This window comes from Magallana gigas, chromosome 1 (assembly GCF_963853765.1).
Source record: "Magallana gigas chromosome 1, xbMagGiga1.1, whole genome shotgun sequence".
Taxonomy (NCBI): Eukaryota; Metazoa; Mollusca; class Bivalvia; order Ostreida; family Ostreidae; genus Magallana; species Magallana gigas.
In genome coordinates, this window is record NC_088853.1 from 73,348,763 (window position 1) to 73,372,854 (window position 24,092).

The 24,092-nt window shown below is 35.4% G+C and overlaps 2 protein-coding genes across 3 annotated transcripts; one reads left to right on the forward strand and one right to left on the reverse strand.

The window, feature by feature from the left end:
- The first annotated feature begins 12,408 nt into the window (after positions 1-12,408).
- LOC105336445 (glucose transporter type 1) lies at positions 12,409-19,912 on the forward strand. 2 transcript variants are annotated; one of them, XM_066074933.1, is made up of 12 exons: positions 12,409-12,606; positions 12,775-12,870; positions 13,958-14,118; positions 14,221-14,345; positions 16,196-16,366; positions 17,048-17,155; positions 17,330-17,418; positions 17,509-17,607; positions 18,028-18,240; positions 18,596-18,671; positions 18,794-18,921; positions 19,229-19,912. In XM_066074933.1, exons 1-12 carry the CDS (start codon positions 12,541-12,543, stop codon positions 19,451-19,453), a joined length of 1,557 nt encoding a protein of 518 aa, XP_065931005.1. In that variant the 5' UTR covers positions 12,409-12,540; the 3' UTR covers positions 19,454-19,912. The 2 variants fall into 2 exon arrangements, with proteins under 2 accessions (XP_065931005.1, XP_019926257.3); XM_020070698.3 differs by lacking the exons at positions 12,409-12,606; positions 12,775-12,870 and adding an exon at positions 12,877-13,028.
- A 33-nt stretch (positions 19,913-19,945) lies between these two features.
- LOC109619773 (antistasin) lies at positions 19,946-23,795 on the reverse strand. Its single transcript, XM_034464759.2, has 5 exons — positions 23,655-23,795; positions 22,690-22,824; positions 21,543-21,689; positions 20,765-20,997; positions 19,946-20,169 (listed from the first exon to the last, which is right to left on the reverse strand). Exons 1-4 carry the CDS (start codon positions 23,689-23,691, stop codon positions 20,765-20,767), a joined length of 552 nt encoding a protein of 183 aa, XP_034320650.2. The 5' UTR covers positions 23,692-23,795; the 3' UTR covers positions 19,946-20,169.
- Positions 23,796-24,092: the final 297 nt, after the last annotated feature.

The window sequence follows — 24,092 nt, forward strand, 5'->3', positions numbered from 1 at the left end:
TTTAAGTTTTCTATAGTCAGCTTTCCTTACCTATGTAGCAATATGCCTTCATCGCCTGTATATGGTGTTTTTGTCTTTAGATTGATTTGATATGCAAGGGCATGCTCTTCGTATGAACAGTTTCTAAGGCCATGTAAGCTACTGACAAACACATTGATAAAACAAGACTATCAACAGTCTCGTTTGAAGTCATCTTTTTGTAAGTTCTATGGTCGATACAACGGCCTTGTCAGCAAATACAATCTTCCACTGGGTCACATGCTGACAAACCTTTTCCGTACTATTTGTTATACCATAATTAATCACCTAATTGTCTACAGACTTTTCCGGGGGGGGGGGGGGTTCGATTACGACAAAGAGGACACGGCGGGTGTGACCGGTCAGCAGAGGATCCTCACTCCTCCTAGGCACCTGATCTTACCTCTATCTATTTGGAGGTCCGCGTTGCTCTGCTTTGAATTTGTATTTCGTTTTACTGATTTTTGAGATGGTTGACGGTTTGTTATTGTCATGTTTTTCATTCAAACACACGGGGTTTGCTCAATATTCTTGTCGGAAAACACCAAAACCAAAAATTCATGTCATGAAAAATGTGCGTAATCCAATTACAGACAAGAAACTACTTGCCATGCAAAATAACATATCGCTGATTTTAAAAAAAATAATAATGGATGAAATAAACCTCCTTACTTCGTACTTCAGTACTTTGATATTGAATCATTCTTGCAGATTTCTATAAGAATGATCATTATAAATTTAATGAGATTTTTCAGGTTATATTTCTATTTTGTTCCAAGCTTTTTTTTTAACTGTTTATTTATTTACTCATTTTCGCCGGTATAGTCCTATTTTTAGATAATCAAATGGTTGAATAGGGAGGCATTTAAAGTTAATTTAAAGTGTAAATCACTGATTGTGGTGACAAAAACATACACAGATAATCTATGCATCGCCCTTATACGTGTTCTCATTCAGAAAATGAAAGTTGTCACAATCAATAGATTTATTTATGCTTACAATTTTCCTGTAGGGTACCTCTGATTTTATTCTATGGTCATATCCTTTTTGGTGCCTCATATTTTGTCATTTCAGGTATTGGTCAATATTGGACTATACTCGGACGGTTCTATTTGTTTACTGTGATACTATAAATACCCATGTTTTTGGTAAGTGAGCCGGGGGTCCATTAGCATGCAATGCAGTAGCAGCACGATGTATAGCTAGGCGTATTTTTACGGTAACCAATCTCCATTAGGGGTAAGTTCGTTTTTCCTTATACTTTAGTCTTGTTTGTAATATTTAAGACTTTAGGTAACTGTTCTTATACGTGTTCGATAGTATTTTCGGGTTAACGTTTTACATACTTGTTTATTTACCGTAGCGTTATGGTGCGTTTGTGTGACAAGCGTGGTTTGTTAGTTTATTTGTGAGTTTATATTTTGTAGTCTTATACATCGTTATTGGTCATACATTGGCTGTTTTGTAATGTTAAGGGGTCTTATACACTTAACTATATTGCATGTTAAGAGGTTTTATACGCTTAACTGTGACAGTGTTTGATACGTTAAGGGATCTGATACACTTAACGGTTTTGTAGAGCGAGTATTGTTCGGTGTGATTGTATGGCGAGCAGTTACGGTAATAAGGTAAATAAGTTTATTGTGAAAGTAAAACGTTTAATTGAAAATATTGTTATTTATATATAATTAAAAGGTTCCAGCAAGGCTCCAGCAATGTCCCGGTGGTGATCCAGCCATAGTCACCAGTGTTCCGGTATTAAACATCTTACCACCCGTGTAACCTCCTTCGTGTATTCACTTACTACGCTGGAAGCCGGTGGACGGAAGCCGTCATCTTAGGACGTGGTACAGAAGGGGGACACATTGTAGGAACACTGGCGGGACACTGCTGTCAAATGTACCACCATAGGAGGCCATGTCGAATCGGATTTTATAAACATTTTTTTTGGTTAAAATTTTGTGTGTGTGTGAATATGTATAATTGTAAATTGAGAGAGAGAGAGAGAGAGAGAGAGAGAGAGAGAGAGAGAGAGAGAGAGAGAGATTGTACATACTTATTGTTGTTCTCTGGCTCGACTGATTGGACACACGACGGCTGTCGTGACAAAAGTTATGACGTAATCACACCAATTTCATATAAAAAAACGTATGTAATTTTCACTAGTAAGGTAGACAATTTGAAGACATCAATATCAATGAGATCAGTATCACGTGGAATTCAGCTTATAGATATAAAGTGTACGTGATTTTTCCAAATGTTAGACATTGGACTTGTTAAACGAATGTCCCGGACATATATAACTGGTCTATATAAACATCCCATAATCCCGAATGTTTTGCGTAATTGATTAATGAACAAACTAATGAAATCTATCTCATTTTTCTTAGTTTTGAAGAATTTTGTGAAAACACATGTAGGATTTTTATTTATCAGAAAGGCCAGTGTATATAACATGAATTTAAGGCTTTCACCATTAATTCACCCTCAAAAACACACAAAAATTTCATGTCATGAAATGATAGTCGGCAATGATGTAATAACGACAGTCGGCAATGATGTAATAACGACCCTCTTAGCCCGCCATACTTTGACTAGCATGCGTTGATGTGGAATAAACGGACGGTACAGCGGTAAGGTAAGTCTTTGCATTTTTAATCATTACATATTTGAAAAGCTAGTTAAAGAAATACATACTGTATCTCTAAAGACACTGCTTCTAATACATATGACAGGTTGGGGACATCGATGACATGCAATTTAAAAAAAAAAAAAACTGGCCTTGTCCACATCTGTGACGTTTGAATGTTATTGTATGGAAGATTGGATATGCTTTCTATGTAAATATAATATTTGTGTTTGTATTTTTTTTAGGTATTGTAATTGAATTAATTTCTATTTTTTCCGCTTTTATTTACTTCTTCTTTTGCTTGTTTTACCTTTTTATTTGATCTTTTATGAAAACAGATTTTACGCTCGTATACTTTTTCAATTAAAACAAAAATCAGTGTTCGTGGTATCACTGTCTTTTCTCTTGATTCTTTTTCTTTTTTACTTCAGATATTTTAATTTTTCCTTTTTTTTATATACCTATCTAGAAAAAAATATTTCTAGTTTTGCTATGGTGTGTGCTTTTGTGTGTGTTGGGGAAGGAGGTTGGGGGGGGGGGGTAGGTACATAACGTGGAGGGGGGAGGGGGCAAATATGTTTATAATTTTGATAGACAACAGCGTACAGCTAACATTCTATTAAAATGTGTCTGTCACACGTATCAAGAGAATGGTAAGTGGTTAAAAAATGTCGCCTTTTCAGCAATTGTATTCCGTTCAGTGTCAACTTCACGACAACTTTTTATAGTTTATTGCGTGCCATGCTTCACACATATATAGAAGTGCACACCTGATAAATCGGTTTTTATTCTAAAACTGCATTAACCTCGCACGTGTACACATTTGGTGAGACTTATCTGCCATTGTTTAAAAAAATTTATTTGCACTCTGCATGCTAAAATATGAAGGAAAATCTAACATTTGCTAACTTCACAACAGACTGGTGGTATACCCTGGCTCTTTTTTATTTTTATTTTATTTTATTTTATTTTGGTTAAAACGGGTTCTGATGTAACTAAATCAGGAATGCATTGTCATACAAAGTTAATCTTTATAATACTGAGTCTCAATCTGAGAATAAACGTGACGTGCACGTGCGTCCTTAACATAAATTCTGCAAAAAAGATGATTCTTCGTGTTCTCGTTTTTATCCCCGGATTGTAGACAGACTGACCTCATTGTCCACTTAATAGATAACCACACACAGACCAGGGGGTAGGGTCAGGGGGTACCCCCTCTCTGTTGATCTTCCTCTTTGACAACAAAGACACGCGGGTGATAGCTTGTATAATGCAAATTTCAAGCACGTGTTTAAAGAGTTCCTTCGAAAAGGGAGAACAAGTACTATACAGTGACTTAGAGAGACTTGTCAGCTAATCAGAACAAGTACTATACAGTGACTTAGAGAGACTTGTCAGCTAATCAGAACAAGTACTATACAGTGACTTAGAGAGACTTGTCAGCTAATCAGGTAGGGGTTTTTGGTGTTTGTGTGTGTATTTAATTGTTCAATCACGCCTGGGCGCTTTTTAATGAAACTGAAACGGAACGTCTGTTATCAGTATATCATTAATGACACGCTAGCGATTGAACCTGAATATATATAACTAGGTTACTGACTTATTTAGTATACCTGTATATAGACTTTGTCAATGTGATGATTCTAATGCAGATATAATCCCATGATATGCAAAAGAGGTGTTAGATAGATGAAGATCGCGGTTAAATGTAAAGTAAATGTTTTACCCTTACGTTTAATATACTATGCATGGTGAAATCTCTCTCTTTTTCTCTCTCTCTCTCTCTCTCCCTCTCTCTCTCTCTCTCTCTCTCTCTCTCTCTCTCTCTCTCTCTCTCTCTCTCTCTCTCTGAACTATTTGCACTATAAATGTGCCATGCACCGTTGTTGGCAATACACACCACATGGTCACGTGATCTTAAGGAGGCTTGATGGCCGAAATATTAGCCATCATATCCTCCTAAAACTTTGAGCAATGAGTTTTTCAGCAATAAAATTAAAAAGAAAAGAAGCAAAAATCAACATATTTTATCTTTAAAATCTTAATATTTTCCTTTTTTGTATAGATTTTTTTCTTCTTAAATAATATCAATACCGTGAGCGCCTGATTATGACCCTGACCTTCGAGCCTTTTTAAGATTTAAATCAAAACCATAACCGTGATGTTAAATTTAAAGTTACGATTAACGAAATCTTAAATGTATAAATAGGTCACCCACTAACACACATAGCCCTCGAGGGGCAATTTTGTGACGTCACACTATATCAAAATATGTGAGGTCACGCTTCTGGCATGCGTAGAACGTAGCATTTTTCGTGACGTATAAATGCCAATTAAAAAAAAATCAAACACCTGTTTCTAGTGCATGGATCTAAGATTATTTCCTTTTTTGTAAAAAAAAAAAAAAAAAAAAAAAAGTTTTGGCGAACACACGTTGTAGTTTTTATTTGTACATGTATGTATTGTGCTGACTTAGTAGACAAAAGACAACAACAACAACAATGCCAGTACAAAATCGTAAGTTTTCAAGCGTGCACAAACTGACTTTTGAGATGTAAGTAGGAGCCCCACCCCTGCTCTTGTCTCTAGTTCATATAAATAAATGTCAATACCACAATGTCATCTGGGGTTTTTTTCTTTGGGTTTATAGGAAAAAGTTGTTTTGAATAAGTGTACATTTTTATTTCAAACCGCTCTCTAACGTTAACTTGAATTTAAGCATTGTTACTCCTAATACGTCTTGTATTTCTTAAAGTATCTATAAAAAAAATTAAATTTTACCATGTCAGTTCTATCTAATTTCATTTTTTTTTAATATCAATCACTTTGTAAATTTCACAATGTCAGTTCTATTTATATAATTTCATGCGCGGATCTAGAGGGGGGGTCGGGGGGGGGGGGGTCCCGACCCCCCCTGGAAAATGAAAATTTATTAAATTTACATAGTAAAATTATCGCGAAAATATGCCTCGGACCCCCCCTGGCAAACACAATTATCCTTCGGACCCCCCCTGGAAAAATTTTCTGGATCCGCGCATGAATTTTACTTTATCATTTTGACATTCATATTATTTGTGAACATTTTTGTTACATCATTTTGATATTTAAAAAAAATCGGCTGTTCAATGGTGCACTGTTTTTAGATTTGCACATGGCACGTCAAGGGCACGTGCATTTATAATGAGAACGGCGGGGGATGGGAGATACTTTTATTTCTATCCGTAAACACCAACCTTCCTTAGTTACGGTCCCCAATAATGACACCTAATCGTGATAACTTGTATTTTGATGACAGGCTTGATTTCATCAATGACTATACAGAACTATCACACTGGGAAGGTCGCATCGCCAGTGCGTTCTAATCGCTCATTTTTCAGCGCGTTATCGGGTAAAGTAAATGGAAGACATCCCAGATCAAAGAGGGTTACGTAACAAATCACTTCAAAACTGAGATAAAGTCAGCACTCAAATATCTGTTGACAACACGAAGATTGAAGGAACCCAAAAGGCGAATACGATTTTCTTCGTATAAGCCCCGAGGCAACGATCTGGCGAAGATTCAATAATTTCATCGGTGGTAGAGACGTTTGGTTGTTGGTGGGGTGGGGAGGGGGGGGGTGTCACTATTATTAGTCGGACTAAGCGCTATTCAATTAATTTACGTTGGGATGAAATTTCAAATGCATTTGCGTTGAAAACGGGAGAAGATTCAAAGGACAGAATGTTCAGTTCCTGACTCTAACAAATATATCGACAGCGTCTGTAGCCACGGTCCGTATACGCATTAATCATGTGTACACATCAGTCTGCATACGATAATAGCTCTCTCTCTCTGAGCCCAACTACAAGAAATAGTACACAGTACTACACACTGACTGTGGTTTGCAATATGAAGAACCTTGGTTCGGAGAGTAATGTAAGATATGTCATTTACGCATAATGCATTGTGACGTCACTCGAACCCCCCCCCCCCCGACTCAAGTAGGGTGTACGGTAATTTACATCCGGCTTATTAGCCAATCAAATCTCGTGTTACAAGCTACATAGGATATGATCATATTTAAAAACACCGTTCCATGCTTGCCTCTTCTAATCAAAGTACCGAAGAACTGACGGGAGTTGATTTTATCGATGTTTATTTAGTTTAAAATCAATGATATGTTATTTTGCATGACAAGTACAGGCAGTTTCTAGTCTGTATTTGAATTACGCACATTTTTATAATATGAATTTTCGGACTTTTTCGACACAAGAATGTTGATGAAACCCCACATGAATCATGTTAAGTAATATTTAAAGATAGAATAAATTCAATCAAACTATGTATCAGTGATAGACATATTTCTGGAAAATTGATGGATCCAAGCAATAAAATTTAAATCTCGTCTCGTTCAACCAAACGCTCGGCTGTCGCCGTTAATCCCCGACAAGCAAGAGAGACTCTCTGCTTGGCGGAGATTTACGGAGACAGCCGAGCATCGAGTTGAACGAGACTATATTGAACTCTAGCGTAAGAATCCACATACAACTACAAAAAATATCTAAATTGTTCGTACCATTTAGAATCTGACTATTTTCAAGGTATTTATAAATGTGTTTCCTTGAAAAACAAAAACAATGCTTTAGCATACATTATTTCGAATTTATCAATTATTCTAAAGAACTAATTCTTGTCAGCGGCGATGATTTGTGCTTTGGTCCAAACACTGTTTCACTTTCGGTTTGTCAGAGTAACTGCATAGGAGAGTTGATTAAAATCAACTCCCAAAAAATCAACTAATATAAATTTTATAACTAAAGGTAACGTTACAGTGCTTATTCATGTCAGAGACAATGTGTATGACGCAGGTCATTATATTTATAAAACAGTACTTAATTATTAACTTTGTATAGGAATATTATTGCTTTTTTTGGCTGTCATTTTTAGCTTTTTAAACAAAATGGTGACGGGGGGGGGGTCATCTTCAATATGTTATGTTTCCTATGTGGTTATGAATTAAGTGCAAACTTACTGTCCTTTACAAAAATTCAGATTATCGAAGACAATCTTTTATCAAAATTTGTACATGTCAAATGTACAAATTTTGAATGACGATAATCTGAATTTTTGTAAAGGACAGAACGTGAGTATGTGACGGTAAGGGTTAGAGAAGAAGCCATTCAATGTTGATAAAAGCTTACAAAAAGCGTATACATTTTATAGAGATCGGCTGCGCCTTATTTCAACTGAATTTAATTCCATTTATGTAACACACCCCAGCAATAGGACGGTTCAAGGGGTAAAGATGTATGCTTCCGGTTGTTGATACAATGTCAGAGGCACTGTTCAAAATACACCAAGAGCGGGGATAAGGAACATAAATAGACTGGTTCATAAAATGTCAATGAAAATGAACCGAGTTGGCATTATCAAGTTCAAATTCAGGGTTGTTTTTTTTTTCTCATTCAAACCAGATACTAATAATTTGGTACAAGAAGAATTTATTTATGAATATAACAAGTTGCTGTCCTTTATAAAAGGACTACAATACGTGGACCATTTGCATGTGTTTCCAACGAAAACGTGAAAGCCTTAAGATTATTACAGATTCCACCGACTCTAGCCCTCTGCTTTTAACCACTGAATGTGTACGTTGTATTACATATACATGTATGTATAGCCCTGACTTTTTATCTCAGAATTTAAAGGATTCATACTTCTAAAATATTTATGATCTATCTATGAATGAAGTTTGCATGTAAAGTATCAAGCATCGGTGAATTCTACTATTTGCGCACACATTACGATTCGCACTACTTTATTAACTATGCAGTGACAGCTTTGTGTAGATCAAAAATTTCATATTTTGATGCATTTTTCTTGAGATTTAAACTTTTATAGTGACATAATTATTCATTCATACTTAAATGCTTAAAAAAAATTAATCGGGAAGTTCTCTAGCCTCGCCTACTATAAATGTAAAGTTAAATTACATGTGTATTTGGAAAACCATAAAACATTAATTGCAAATTATGTTGTAGTTTCGGCATAACATTAACTTATTTCATTATACTGGTGGTTCATATCACATGCCAATCATTTCTTTAAAAGGAATACTTTGTTTCTGTACTGTCTACCGACAACTTTACAATTACAGCGCCTTTGAACTTATGTGTGAATATGGCACGGAATCCCGATCCCGATTCAGATAAACGTGTGCTAGCCTGGTTCCCTGAGCTACCCATTACGCACATGAACCAGGCTAGCTCATGCGCAGGCTGAATTTTCCCCATAGCATCCGGTTTAACCTCGCTTATATATTTTCTGCGTGGACCTTAGGGTCCACGCAAAAATTCAAATCGACAGAAGCATGCATTCATATACATGTACATAGTAAAAAGGATGGTAAAAATGGACGTAGAGATTTTTTCGATTAATATTATACAATTATTTTATGCTTGAGCAGTCAATAGACCAGAGTATTTTTTCCCGAGGTGCAGGGAACAGCTCAGTATGATCTATTGCCCGAGGCCTAATTCTGGTCTATTGACTGTTCAAGCATTAAATAATTGTTTTATTACCTAATTCCTTTTTTAGTTTTCCGGGTTTACAAGTTGCATATTGCAGATGTTTTTCGTGCCATTAATATGCAATATACTAAGATTTTTTTTTCATCTTTTACATGCACCAAACCTGTTGCATGCATTACAACATTTCAATTTAATATTAGTTTGTACACAAAGAAGGAGGAGTCTTCAACCCATTGGATTACCTTATATGAGGCTTTAAAACTGTTGATTATTTGATACTTCATTTTGATAACATTAAATTTGGTTTTACCAAATACCAAAAACAGCGTCTATGTAAAGGAATATACATTCCCTGAGAAAGGATGTAATATTGTATAAATAGTGCCTGTTTGGGAGGGTAACTGTTAAAATTGACACCTCTCGAAAAGTGAACGCTTCGCGTCGGTTGACAATGGTTGTCTCCGGGTGCCAATTTCAACAGTTACCCTCCCAAACAGGCACTACTTATTCTATTACACTGAATGTCTTTATTTTAGAAAAAATCTTACTCCTTTTATATAAACATGACGGCGAACCGTACGCGCATAATTTACGCGCATGTAACAATTCGTTGTGTTACCCGTTGCCAAATGCGTTGCTAACGCCAAGGGTGATAGAACGGATTATCAACTGCGTCTAAGCCAATCAGATTTCAGTATTTAACATGAAAGTATAATAATATAACATACACGCGTTCTGATATACGTTGCCGGTCCAATAGATCAATTGACCGGCGGCCTAATAAATCGCAGTCTATTGACCGGCAGTTTAAAATAGACGCAAATATTTAATTTGTAATAAAACAACAAAATTCCTTTGATTAGGCCTATTTATACTTATATAAAACACAGTACACTGATGTATAGGATCCTTTCAGGAAAACTAAGGGTTAGTCTGGAACAGCATGGAAAATATTTGAAATAAATCAGGTTCTCTGAGAGATTTATAACAATGATTTGACGTGAATTTACTGTACATGTACTTCAAAACATTTTGTAGATTAACTCTGTACACATCCATTTGTTTCCTTTTCACTGACACGGTGAAATTTTCCCCGGGGACATTCGCTTTTCCATTCTGTAAACAAGCATTATTTATGTATGTCATGTTTGCGCGGTGTTGACATTGTTTTTATGTTTGTGTTTGCCACATAAAAGATTTAACAGCGCATCATAACAGGTAAATTCCATAGTTTGATTCAGTGCAGGGGTTAATTTAGATTGCATTTTTAATTATTTTTACTGTTCATGTATTTTGTTAATAAAGACCATGCATTGCCTAGATAATAGGATGTCATGCATTAAATTTGCTTTTATGACCATGTGAAGTACACATTATTGTCAATGTAAAAGTAGAATAACAATGTGATTATAAACAGTTCTCTCTCTATCTCTCTCTCTCTCTCTCTCTCTCTCTCTCTCTCTCTCTCTCTCTCTCTCTCTCTCTCTCTCTCACCCACCAAAATATGTACTTTCATTTTCTCCCTTTCTTTCTCTAATTCCCTTTCCTGAGAAACATGTACTCTTGCTCTCTTTGTTTGTCTCACTATCTCTGACATTCTTCATTAAACACACACACACACACACACACACACACACACACACACACACACACACACACACACACACACACACACACACACACTCTCTCTCTCTCTCTCTCTCTCTCTCTCTCTCTCTCTCTCTCTCTCTCTCTCTCTCTCTCTCTCTCTCTCTCTCTCTCTCTCTCTCCTTCATGTCCTAAAAAAGGACTTGTCGTCCCTAGAACATAAGCCACATTTTCTATCCAAGTATTTACACAGAATTTACATTTCCATTATCATAAGAGTTCTGTCCGTCTCCTGTATTTATTGTTTACACTTGAACTATACAATTCTAACAGTGATATTTAATTGGGTTTTTTTCTCTAGCTTTCTCACAACCAGACGTCATTTAAAGGTAAGCTGAGTTATTAATCATTTTTTTTAATTAGATCATTAATTTTCATTTCCGCGTAAAGAATGTCTAAAAACTAAAAAAAAATGTTTTAAAAACAAGTTAAATTAGTCTCAGGTGACGTAAAAGTCTAGGCAAAAAATCAAATTTTGTTATGTCGATCAGCGTAATAATGTTTCATAATTTATTGTTGTATTAAACGATGAATTTTCATATTGTAGATAATAATTATTATAACGCAAAGCACATTCTGAGCACACGTAAACAATATATTATAAGTATTTGAATGAATTTGGTTTAAGAAGCATTTTATTCAGAAATATACCCACAAGTATATTTAATTTAACATATTTTATTGAGTAATCAAATGGATTAGGCAACAGGCAAAGCCTATATAAACCCTCTCCAAAATACAAAGTCAAGAAATGGTGTTATAAAATAATATAGTATATAGTATGTAGTATAATTTACCAGTTTACAGAGTGATATATTATTGATATATTTGTATACAAGACAAACGATAATTGGATAATAAATAAAAAGCTTGACTTTTGTCATATGATGATAAATTAACTTGTATGTACAAGTATATAAATGAATATGGATTGAAAAAGGCAAACAATAGTCTACATTAGTTCAGTCGATCAGAATGAATTTATGAACAGCGTTCATGCAGCTTATATTGGCGCAAAGGTCTACCCTTCCATTGATAATTTGAAATTCTGAAGAATTCTAAAGAATATGTTTGGGGTTTTTTTTCAACAATTTTTGTTTTAATTGAACTATTTTTAACTCTACCTATCGTATACCTTTAAGAAATAATGAGATACACAGTTGACAAAGTTCAACATGTTCAAGTTCAGTTCAAACCAAATATATCTGAACAAGTAAACAGAGTAGCCAAATAAAAAAAATCGTCGAACTCCATGCAGGAAAAAAGAAAGTTGTAAATATGGACGTTAAGAAAACACATTGTCTTTTACTAATTAACAATTTTTAATTGTCAATGAGTCCATGACTAATTTGACAATCATTGACAATTAAAAATTGTTAATTAGTAAAAGACAATATTTATATAAAACTTGAATATATAGAATCAGATCAGGAAAGTATAATAAGTAAACAGACAGCAACGACAATTTATGAAATGAATACATAACTTTCTCAGAGATTTAGAATATCGATTTGACATGAGTTCAGAAATCTTTGAATAGTTCGGTCTGTTATATGTACAATCTCAATTAACAACTTACTCCATCGTCTGTAATTTATTTTCAGTCAACCATAGATCAACGAGTTATGTATCACCCTGACTAATTGACTAAAGAGTTGTTCATCACCATACCGCTGTATTCCATACAATGACCTTGACATTAGAGAACGACTAAATCACCACTCAAGGACGTCACCATGTCAAGTTCCCTTGGAAACTCACGCGATCACTTATCCCCGGACAATGCGCCTCCGTTACGTGGAGTACGTATCATCAAAATGTTTGAAAATTAATTTGAAATCTACAATGTCTATCAAGATGAATATATAAAATAATATATTACGACATTCTCTTCATCTTTATCACGCAATTTGTTGTGATGGCTATTTATTTTTAGCATTACAAAAATTTGTTTTTTCATTGCTTTGCAGAAAATCACGGGTTATCTGTCCGTGGCTGTATTTTCGGCCGTGATGGGGTCTGTACAGTTTGGATATAACACAGGGGTCATCAACGCGCCAGAAAAGGTCAAACCAGCACCCACATGTTGTATTATTTAGTAAAACACATTTTAAAATGGCCCTTAAAGTGTAGATTTACGTTTGAACAATGTGAAAAGGGTGGAGGTCTTTACTTATTTTGGCCTCACATAGGCTTTGAAATGGAGAACCTTTTAGAAAATCAGGTATTTGTCTTTTATGTTCTATAATGAATTAAGATCATTGCAGCATATATTATACATATATTACATGGCTTCGAGGGCGACATACTAGAATATTTGCCCCGAGGTGACAGGAAAGCCCTGGAGTGTTATGTCGCCCGATGCCGAAGGCAGAGGGCGACATAACACTCCAGGGCTTTCCTGTCACCAAGGGACAAATATTCTGGTATTGTCGCCCGAGAAGACATATAATATATGTTATATAACATTTTCAAAACAAATCAAACTCGGGTTATCAACATATTTATTTAATTCACAAGGCAGAGGCAAATGTTTTTAAAAAACTCACGCTTGAGTTTATCACTTTCGTCGTATTTGCCGAATTGTTTTCATCAATTAAACTATCGAGTTCATTTGAATTTAGATGAACAAACCGCAGACGTTGGCCTGACATGTTTAAAGTTCGCGGATCTGTTTACGTTTGCTTAGCAACTGGCTCGTTGAATTTCGAACCCGACGTAATTAATATGCAGAACTCCTGCACGCGATGGTGATATTACAGTTTTGGGAGGGCAATATAACTATTTCCTGTGAAATATAACTGTTTCCGGGAGGGCAATATAACTGTTTCCGGTGTGATTCAGCAATTTTCAGGGCATAGTAATAAAATAATCTCATTTGTGACATAACGAGAAAACTTATTCAAAAATGGTGTGTGTATATATATATATATATATATATATATATATATATATATATATAAACTAGAAAACAAAATTATAAAATGAGAAGCCAATCTATTTTGAAGTCTTTTTTCTTCAATAAATTGAAAAAAAATGCTTCACACTATTTTGCATATATTTTTTCTATTAAACAAAAAAAAAACCTACATAATTAATTGTATTTTATCAATAAAACTTTATCGCTGATATTTTATTTGGATGATATTTTAGAAAATTAAGGATTTTATGAATGAGAGCCACACGTACCGTTACGACACACCCATCGACGAGAACACCCAGCTCAACCTTTACTCACTGCTCGTCGCCATCTTTGCTGTGGGCGGAATGCTGGGAGGACTAATGGCCGGCTGGTGGGCTGACTTCTTCGGCAGGTGCGTGTTGCGAATTTAGCTATTTATTTATTCATTAATTTTTGGATTTATGTATTTGTGAAAATATTTATTTATTTGTGTTTGTTTTCCTTTCCTCTTCAGAAAGTTTGGTATGCTGTTGAACAACGCCTTTGCCTTCGCGGCGGGGGGTCTGTTTTTCTTCAGTAGAGAGGCCCACTCCTACGAGATGATCATAGTGGCCAGACTGCTGATAGGGTTCAACTGTGGTAAGTGATGTTATGGTATACAAATTTAAGGTACATAACCCCCTCCCCAATCTGTGGTGATTGCTCTTCTCTTATAGTGTACAGAGGTATTTAAGGTACATCACTCTTCTACTAACTGTGATGCATATTCTTCTCTTAAAGTGTTCAGAGTAAATTAAGGTACACGACCACCCCCCCCCCCCAAAAAAAAAATGGGAGTAAGTGCCCTTATAGTGTACAAAGTGTATTACGCCGATTTTACGGTACATCACCATATTGCAGAGAGACTCACTGATACAAGATTATCATAGTAGCCAGGCTGCTGATAGGTTTAAACTGTGGTAAGTGGTCTTATATTGTACAAATTAAGGTACACCAACACCTCCTCCGTCTGTAGTGAGTGATCTTGTAATGAGTGTATTAAGGAATATCACTCAAGTAGATAGACTCACTCCTACTAGATGATCATAGTGGCCAAGCTGTTGATAGGATTCAACTTTGGTACATATAAGTTATTTTATACCGCAAAAGTTAAGACACATCACCCCCCCCCCTTCCTAACACTGTGGTAAATTCTCTTGCAGTTTACAGTGTATTAATGTACACTACTCCATATATAGAGACTCAATGATAGTGCTAATACAGTGTGCAAAGTGAGTTAAAGTACATCACCTCCTCCCCAACCTGGGTTAAATGCCCTTAAAGTGAATAATGTCAATTAAGGTACATACGGGAAAATAGTATAAAATGAATATCTACCACTCCTCTTTCTTTAAGACTGTGGCGAGTGTGTTTATTGTGTACATCAACTCTCTTTCTTCAGTGAGTAGCGTACTATATGCAAAATGTACAAATGTACACCATCACTCATATCAACGTGTAAACAGGATTGATTTCAACGAATTTTACAATAATGTTATTACGGATTTCATTCTGAATTAGTTAAATCAAAATGCTTCTATTTGCCATGTTCATGATGTTCTACCGTATGTATTTATGTCCATAACTTAAATATAATCAAATAAATACTGTTTATCCGTGTTGAAATTAAATCCTAAATTACATATCTTATATGAAACGTTGAAATCATAGCAAAATGTAATTTACAAGTACATCCTCAGAATATTTAACTATCATATATTTCTTTATTTTTTGCATATAAGAAACTATTTTTAAATCAAAAATTAATCGGGAGTTAAGGTTATTTTCCGTTGACGTAATCATCCACGTATCCTACAGAACACATGTTGACATGTCAGCTGTGGCATGTTTCACCTTGGCATAAAAACAGGTGCACGGCCTTAACAAGATAGCTTCTTAACTTTAACCACTCTATAATCGAACCAAGTTCATTAATCCATTCACGTAATGCAACCGAACTTACGGTCCATGTACATTGCACATGTACTTAAATCGCAAAGTACAACATTTTTTAAGTACTAATATAATTACATGTAACACTAAAATCAAAGACCTGTAACATACAATATCTATATGCAATTGATAGTTTTTCCATCATTAGTTTTCATGCAGCAAAATTAGGTTTGTCTATAGAAGAAGAAATTAAGATGAATTATTTTCTGTAAAACGCTCATGTAAAGGACAATAATTCTCTCCATTTTAAGACCATATGTTATTCTATATCCTTAAAAAAGAAATATGATAACTTCATTGCTAGCAACAACCTATTTGTTCACAAGGCAGTGATGGGATTTACCATGTAATGCAACAACAAACACCAACATTTTCGTCATAGGTAGTTGAGAAATGTTCTTTTTTTGTTCAGAAAAAAAAACAGTTTGTTTAATGTCTGTTCGTGTGAAGGTCGCTTCATTATTTGTTTAAACATGCCGTACTTTGTGTCCACATAGGTCTGTACACGGGACTGACACCTCTCTACCTGACCGAGATAGCCACGGCGGATATCCGGGGCGCACTCGGAACCCTCCACCAGTTTGGAGTTACCATCGGAATCTTCCTGTCCCAGATTCTGGGATTTCCAGAAATATTTGGAAACGGAGAGTACTGGCACATTCTGTTAGGTGAAAATTTTGTAGCTCTTTTTTACTGTATATCCTTTATATTATTTTAACCTTTTTCTCGAGTTATTTCCTCTTTTTAGTTGGTAAATGTAAGTTAGTTAACAAACATCCATCATATGCAATTAGATATTATATAACCTTTTTTTCTTAAAAAAAAAGCTAGCTTTTAAAACTAGCGGTAATTATGAAAAACAGAATCGTATTTTACAGATACGTTCATCGTAATATAAACGTATCTTTCTGACACAACAAGTAGCGCAACTTGTCTAATAAGATGGAAACGCGAAATAACGTTGGTTAATATCCACTAGACACAAATAAGACATTGGTAGTTTATTTACATTGTACGTGTTTAAGTGCATTTGGTGATATTAAGACGCAGTGTGGCGCCTGGGAGAGATGCATTATGACACCTTAATGATATCATGTTACAATTTGACTTTATGTGATATCAAGACGCAATACGACGCCCTACACATGTGTATAGACGCTTATGTGAAATTCGACACATTTTGACGCACTGGTGATATGTTGACGGACTATCTCGCAATGGTTATTTTTGACGCACTACGACGCCATGATAATATATATTGACCCAATATGACGCATAAGCGATACTTGACACATTACGGCGCCTTTGATGATATATTGACGCAATGTGACGCCCTCCTCTGTCTGTAGGTCTGTGCGTAGCACCATCAGCACTACAAGTCTTCACTATGCCATTTTGTCCGGAAAGTCCTCGGTATTTATTGCTTACGAAGGAGAAAGAAAATGACGCTATGAATGGTACGTATATATTTCCGGTCAGATTCTACATCAATGTGTTTGTGCATTGTGTTAGCTAAAGTCTCTACTGTTTTTTCATGTTTAAGAATGTATTTTCAGGTTTTCGCTATGAGTGAGATTTTCTAACTTTATTTTGATGTCATAATTAAACATATCACATTACTATTTCGTTAGCTCTGGTAAAACTCCGAGGGACCTCGGGTGTGGACGATGATCTTAATGAAATGAGACAAGAGCACCAGGCGATGCAATCCGAAAAGAAGGCATGCAAATCGATGATTTCTTTTTTCACTAAAAATCTATTGCCAGTTTCTCTCTTCTTTTTTTTTTTTACACTTTTACTCTTAAAATAGATTGGGATCTTGCACCTGCTGAAGAAGAAGTCACTGCGCATGCCCCTAGTCATCAGTATCGTCATGCATCTATCACAACAGCTGTCGGGAATCAATGCGGTAAGGACCCTTTCTTTTATTTCCTGTGCTTGCAAATGCATTCTGATACCCATTTTAAGCCAACACAAAATAACTTTTTGCTTGGTGTTGCGTCCTGCCCCATTGAAATACCCCCACCCCTTCCCCCTTCTCGCTGATACAAGTTTATAAGCAAAATAAAAAAAAAAACATTGTTGCATAGAGATTTTCATTTTTTACCAATTTTTGATAAGTTATGTTTCAATTTTAAACAATTAGTAAAAAAAATTCCCCACTCCCTCATTCCTGGGTCTAGAAAGCTCCAGGGCAATTCCAAACAAAAAAAATTTAAAAGAATGTTTATCAAAACACCATTTCCGCATGCGCATAATACCATGCGTCACAGTTCGTATCATATGTGAGCGAATAAAACCCTACTCATCATACTTGTTGCTTTTTCAGATATTCTATTATTCATTCAAATTGTTCACCAGCGCTGGAATTTCCGATGATCTGGCTGCGCACGCAACAAGCGGAATTGGCGGCATTATGCTTGTGATGACGTTGATAACCATTCCATTGATGGACAGGATCGGTAGGCGGACCCTACATCTGACGGGGTTGGCGGGAATGTTCGTCTTCAGTATCCTCATAACCATTACGCTCTCCTTTACGGTAATTCAAGAGGGCTTACGATTGACTTGTTTTGTCTAATACAATTTGCTGATTTGTTTTCAATTTATTATTGTTTTGTTGACTTTAACTTAAGACAAGTTTAATCAACATAATTCCTGTTAACTAATTGATTTTGACTTTTAAGGTACTAGATTTTACTGTTTAACCTATGCTATTTAAATTGTTGTATTGCATATATTATATATTTTTATTCTTTAGGACAAGGTTCGGTAATTTGTGTTGTAATAAGCTGTTATGTTGATCTATCTATTTTTATACAGGACACGGTTCCGTGGATTGTGTCGTAATAAGTTGTTTTATTGATGTTATATTTATCAATTCTTCAATTCTTTAGGACAAGGTTCCGTGGTTTGATACCGCTAACGTGGTTGTCTCCCTTGTCTATGTGGTTTTTTTCGCCATGGGGCCAGGTATTTCAAAAAGAAAATCACCAATTCCTTTACTAAACTGTTCACAATTAGTATATAATATTTAGATCAAAATCTTACCGAACTCATAAACGCTTAATCGTGATTAACTTTTTTCTTAACAGGATCTATACCATGGATGATAGTAGCGGAACTGTTCACGCAGGGACCGCGGGTTTCCGCAATGAGTATATCGGTTCTGATTAACTGGGCGTGTAACTTTGCTGTTGGATATGTGTTCCCCATTATGCAGGTAACTCAAATACATCTGATTATATTCGCTCTTTGTAAGACTAGAAAAATTAATGTTATTTAATTTTCTGGTGAAAAATATGTAGTTTCCTGTGAGAAACGATTAGATGTGAAATTAAATTGCATGAAACACAACTTTCAGGACAAATTCTTGATGACAGGAAATGTCTTTCTTTAACATAACTTAAGATATCATACATATATGTATCAAGTCGTTATCGCTAGCAAGGATCGTCCTTTTAAACAGATTTTTCAACTTTGAACATTTATTAGAGGTTAAAAAGGTTTTTTTTCTGTTTTTTTTCTAGAAAGAACTAAATAACTTCTCCTTCCTGCCTTTTACGGCATTTCTCCTGTTCTTTTGGATCTTTATTTATGTATACCTACCAGAGACTAAAAATAGAACATTTGAGGATATAGCCTCGTCTTGGAACAAATCTCAAAGCGAGGCGGGGAACCCCCAGGCTAAGTATATCCCAACGGAAGACACGGCTATTGTGGAATTTCAACAACAGCAGAGAAGCAATCGATGACCAAAAGCAAAGCCATAGAGTTTTAATTTGCAAATTATGCATAAGTTATTATTTCAAAAATTTCAGAATCTTCAAGGTTGTTGACAAGCTTTAGAAACAAATCTTGAACAAACATTACATGTCCTGTCCTCTTCATTTTCAAACAACTTAGTCATCGTATAATTCATGATTTCAATGGTATATTAAAGAAACCGTTCTATATGTATTATATGTGGTCGAGGTATAGTTCTATATATGTATATATATGTACTCCTAATATATTTTTGTATACTGTATACATTATAAAGTTAAAGGGAAAAAACTTTTTTTTTAAAGTTGTGTACTCGGAGTTTTGTTTTTACAAAGAGAATGATGTCTTATTTAACTTTTAGGTGAGACATCTGAAATGCAATAATAATAATACATCTATAATTGTGTTTTTTGATTTGTTTATTGAAAAAATAAATAGAAAACAATAAGTGTAAGAGACTTGTTATCATTATATAACCAGCCACCAATCTTCTCCGGTTAGTTATTGTTCAAACATTATTATCCGATTCATACGCATTTCTGTCAACCTAAATCCTATATAATAGAAAAATGCCGATGATATACGATTGCATGTAAATCATTTTGAGCTAATTAGACATCTGCTATATCCATGCACGCCGTTCGTATTCCCTCTTCCCTCTTCCCGGCTGTACATACACTCAGGAGAATGTAGACATACAATGTATCTGAAATAGAACGCTGTGTTTACACAGATGTGTGTCAAACGATGCGTGATTAACGAAGTTATGAAAAATTGACCTTTTTAACGTCATTTCTTAAAACACAGGACAAGGTTGATAAAAATGTTATTTTTAATATTTACAGTACTTAATATATTTCTCAGCCATATCAATTATTGATATATTTATGGACTTCCTGATCTAGAAAAAGGCCAGGAATGGGGTACGGACCTTTGTGAAAAATTCAAATTCATTAAATATTCACATAGTAGGTTTAATAAAATTAAGCCCGGGACACACTCCTTACCTTACCCCAAACAAAACAAAGTTATTCTTCGCGCTCGGCCCCGGAAAAGTTTGCTTGATCCGCGCATGGACTACCCTATCAGATCCCACCATGCATCTTTACAGGCCTAACAGGTATGACCCTCCGTGAAGAATTCAAATTTACATAATTTACATTGTAAAATCACAAACATTAGACCTGGAATATCCCACCCGGTAAACAAAAGTATTCCTCGCCACCCCCCCCCCCCCTCCTTTAGAATATTTTTCTGGATCCGCGCACTTATTAAAAAATCCCACTCTTTCTTTAACTAACCTAGCAGACGTCCGACCTGCAGACACAGTACGTGCAGTCTTTGTGGTCCACCAGGTACTCTCCCTTACAGCGTAAATCACAAACTTGTTTTGAAAGCTCGCAGTCGATTGGGTCGTGTGTTGTGACGTTAAACTTGCCGGAAGTAGCTGTGACTGGCGCAGCAGTAGAGGAAGTGGCCTGTTTCTGGACCGTGGTCGCTTTTTGGGTCACTGTAGTAGATGGAACTGTTGTCGCTAAAACAACATAAAGAAAAGTGTAAAAACATGATGATATGAAACAGTTTATGGATTGTTTTGCATTAGTACTTGTAGAAAGACATTAATGAAAACACGAAATCAAAGTTAAAGCCATTGTTTCTATTAACTAAATGTACACGTGTGGTAATAGCCAATTCTATATACAAAAACGTTTCATGTTAAGTATTATCTCAAAATGTAATTTTCAAGCAATGCTCTTTATTTATTGTAACTGGATGTATACAGTAAAGAAAAACAAGTCGAAACTACAGAAAGTGGGGTTCCTTCATTGTTATATTTGTAGGGTAATCCCCAACCCAAGTTTATTTAAGGCGTAACGATCATTGATTCATATATTTAATCAAACCTTAGAATTAAGCTTTGAACAAAGTAGACTGGAGTGTTTTTAAAAAGGTCTTCTAATCAACGAAGTATACTTTTTTGGAAAAAGATCACTATTTTCAAATATAAGAAAGGTTGATTTAAGTTGTTCTTATTTGGTCAGTTGATTGCTAAAGTAAAGAATAGTAATGGCGACGTACTTTGGTGAGAGTTGTCACACATGCAGAATTCACATCCGGTTCCGCCCTTGACGTAGTATTCACAGTTGAGGGGACAGCTCTGCTGGGAGGGGATGCACGGATTCTGAATGTGATGGTGAGTCCCGTCAACCGATAGCAGGTGCGTGTCTACAAAGTGAAGCAATAGACGGTCCTAAGAGAAAAATGCAAGTGCCCGTTCAAATGGGCCATGACACGTATAATAATCCATCATAAAATACAACATACAATTATGTTACCGGCTTAATAGGTCTATTTTGATACAATGAAAAATGATATTAAAAAAAAACCGTTTATATTCAATACTAAAAATGTTTGACGATGATTGGAAAACCAAACTTTGTAAACAAATAAAGAAAATGTAGGAAATCCTTAAAATAGTTGATGGTATTTGGTGATATCTCTTGGTATCTACAGTTTTGGATTATCGCCTCTTCCTTTAAAGTAGCAGATATCATAGCCTGACCCATCCTTTATATAACACTTTAATTATATCTGCTGATATCGGTTGATATTTGTTTCTGATACTAAACAGTGCCATTGCAGTGGCAGAAATCGCAGCCTTGTCCAATCTTTATTTAACACCTTATTTATTTCTGCTGATATCTGTTCAGTTTCTGATTTTCACCTGTGCCTTTGAAGTGGCAAATATTGCAGCCTGGTCCAATCTATATATAACACTTTCATTATATCTGCTGATATATGTTGATATCTACAGGATCTGATTCTCATCGGTTCCGTTACAGTGACAGATATCGCAGCCTGATCCGTTATTTACGTCAAATTTTCTCATATACATGTATGATAATATCAGCAGTCACTGATTCTCCCCGGTGCCTTAACAGTGGCAGATATCTCAGCCTGATCCGTTATTTACTTCAAATTTTACTGATATACATGTATGATGATATCAACAGTTTCTGATTCTCACCAGTGCCTTAACATGGCAGATATCACAGCCTCGCCCGTTATTTACATAAAGTTTTACTGATATCTGTTGATATCTACAGGATCTGATTCTCACCTGAACCTTTACAGTGACAGATATCACAGTCTGATCCAATCTATAATATAACACTTTCATTATATCTGCTGATATATGATGATATCTACAGGATCTGATTCTCACCTGAGCCTTTACAGTGACAGATATCACAGCCTGAACCGTCCTTCTCGTACCCGTTGGCACAGTTCAGTCGACAGAACATCAGGATGGGCTGACAGTGGGAGCTAAACGAGTCCAAGAAAAACCCCTCCGTCATCGCTAAAAATAGAATACAGAAAACACTCCGTTACTGCTCAAAAATACAAAAAAACCTCCGTTACCGGTATAAATAAAATACACAAAATCCCCTCCGTAACTGCTGAAATATATAAAATGATTTTTGTGTTGACCGGTTTACTGGTCTAAAAGCAAAATAGTCAGACAACTACCTTACAGTTAATAGAGATCCGTCTGACCTCGGTGGAACGGAAATAGCCGAACATTTTCAGATAATGTAGATTCCTATTTAACCTAGTGAAATTAATATCAGCATAAAATCGCAAGAAACACCCTTTGCGGATTTTAAAACCTCTCCATTATTTTTTAGGAACTAATACCTATACGAAAAAAAGGGGAAAAGTTCCTCTTTCGTGATTTTATATTCTCGCAATTGGATGCAAAATAGCAGGATCGCGGAAGGATGGATGCTACGTATATTACAATGCTTGCAGTGAATGGTATAAGAAAGCAGTTATTGATTGGGATTTGGGTAAACTATGATTTGGTAGACTTTCAGGCTGTGATTCTCAAGGCTAAACGAATTCTAAGTTGTCCTTCAACTTATTCTATACAATAAAACAACATAAATTGCTCTAAAGTCATTGAATAATTGGACAAAAATATCCTAAAAACGCCCTGGCTCCCACAAAAATCATACAATCATTAAAAAAGATTCCTACAAAGTGACTGTCATTTAGAATACCACATTTTAGTATCTTGGAAATTTACAAACAATGAAATATTGACTTAATTAGTAATAACTCTATCATCATATCAAATACATTAAAATTAGGTTAAAACAAAAAAAAAAGACACTTTAGTATACCGACCAATCATTAAGCAGATTATCGCCCCGACACTCCTCATGTTCCCTGGTTTTTCTTTATTGCCTGACTGTGGAGTACGACAAGGAATCTTACTCTGTCCCGAGCTATTGTCTGTGTCCACGTATATATATGTATATATGTAGAGGTCTGCATCATGATCGCCAGATATTATAAAGATGATAATTCGATAAGATGCAGGTGTATTCATCTAAACGGAAATAACAGTTTGATAGCTGGACACTGGTCAGTCATAACAGGTCGTGTAACAGACTGATATGGGTTCGAAGGTCAAGGTCGCATGCTTCACTCAAAATGCCGGAAGTAATATTTTGTTCAAAACCATCATATGAATTCTTAACACGCAGAAGTCTACTTAAGCTAATGACTTACCCGATTATTTACCCATTATATAGCATATTTTTCTTCTTTGCTTACTCTTTG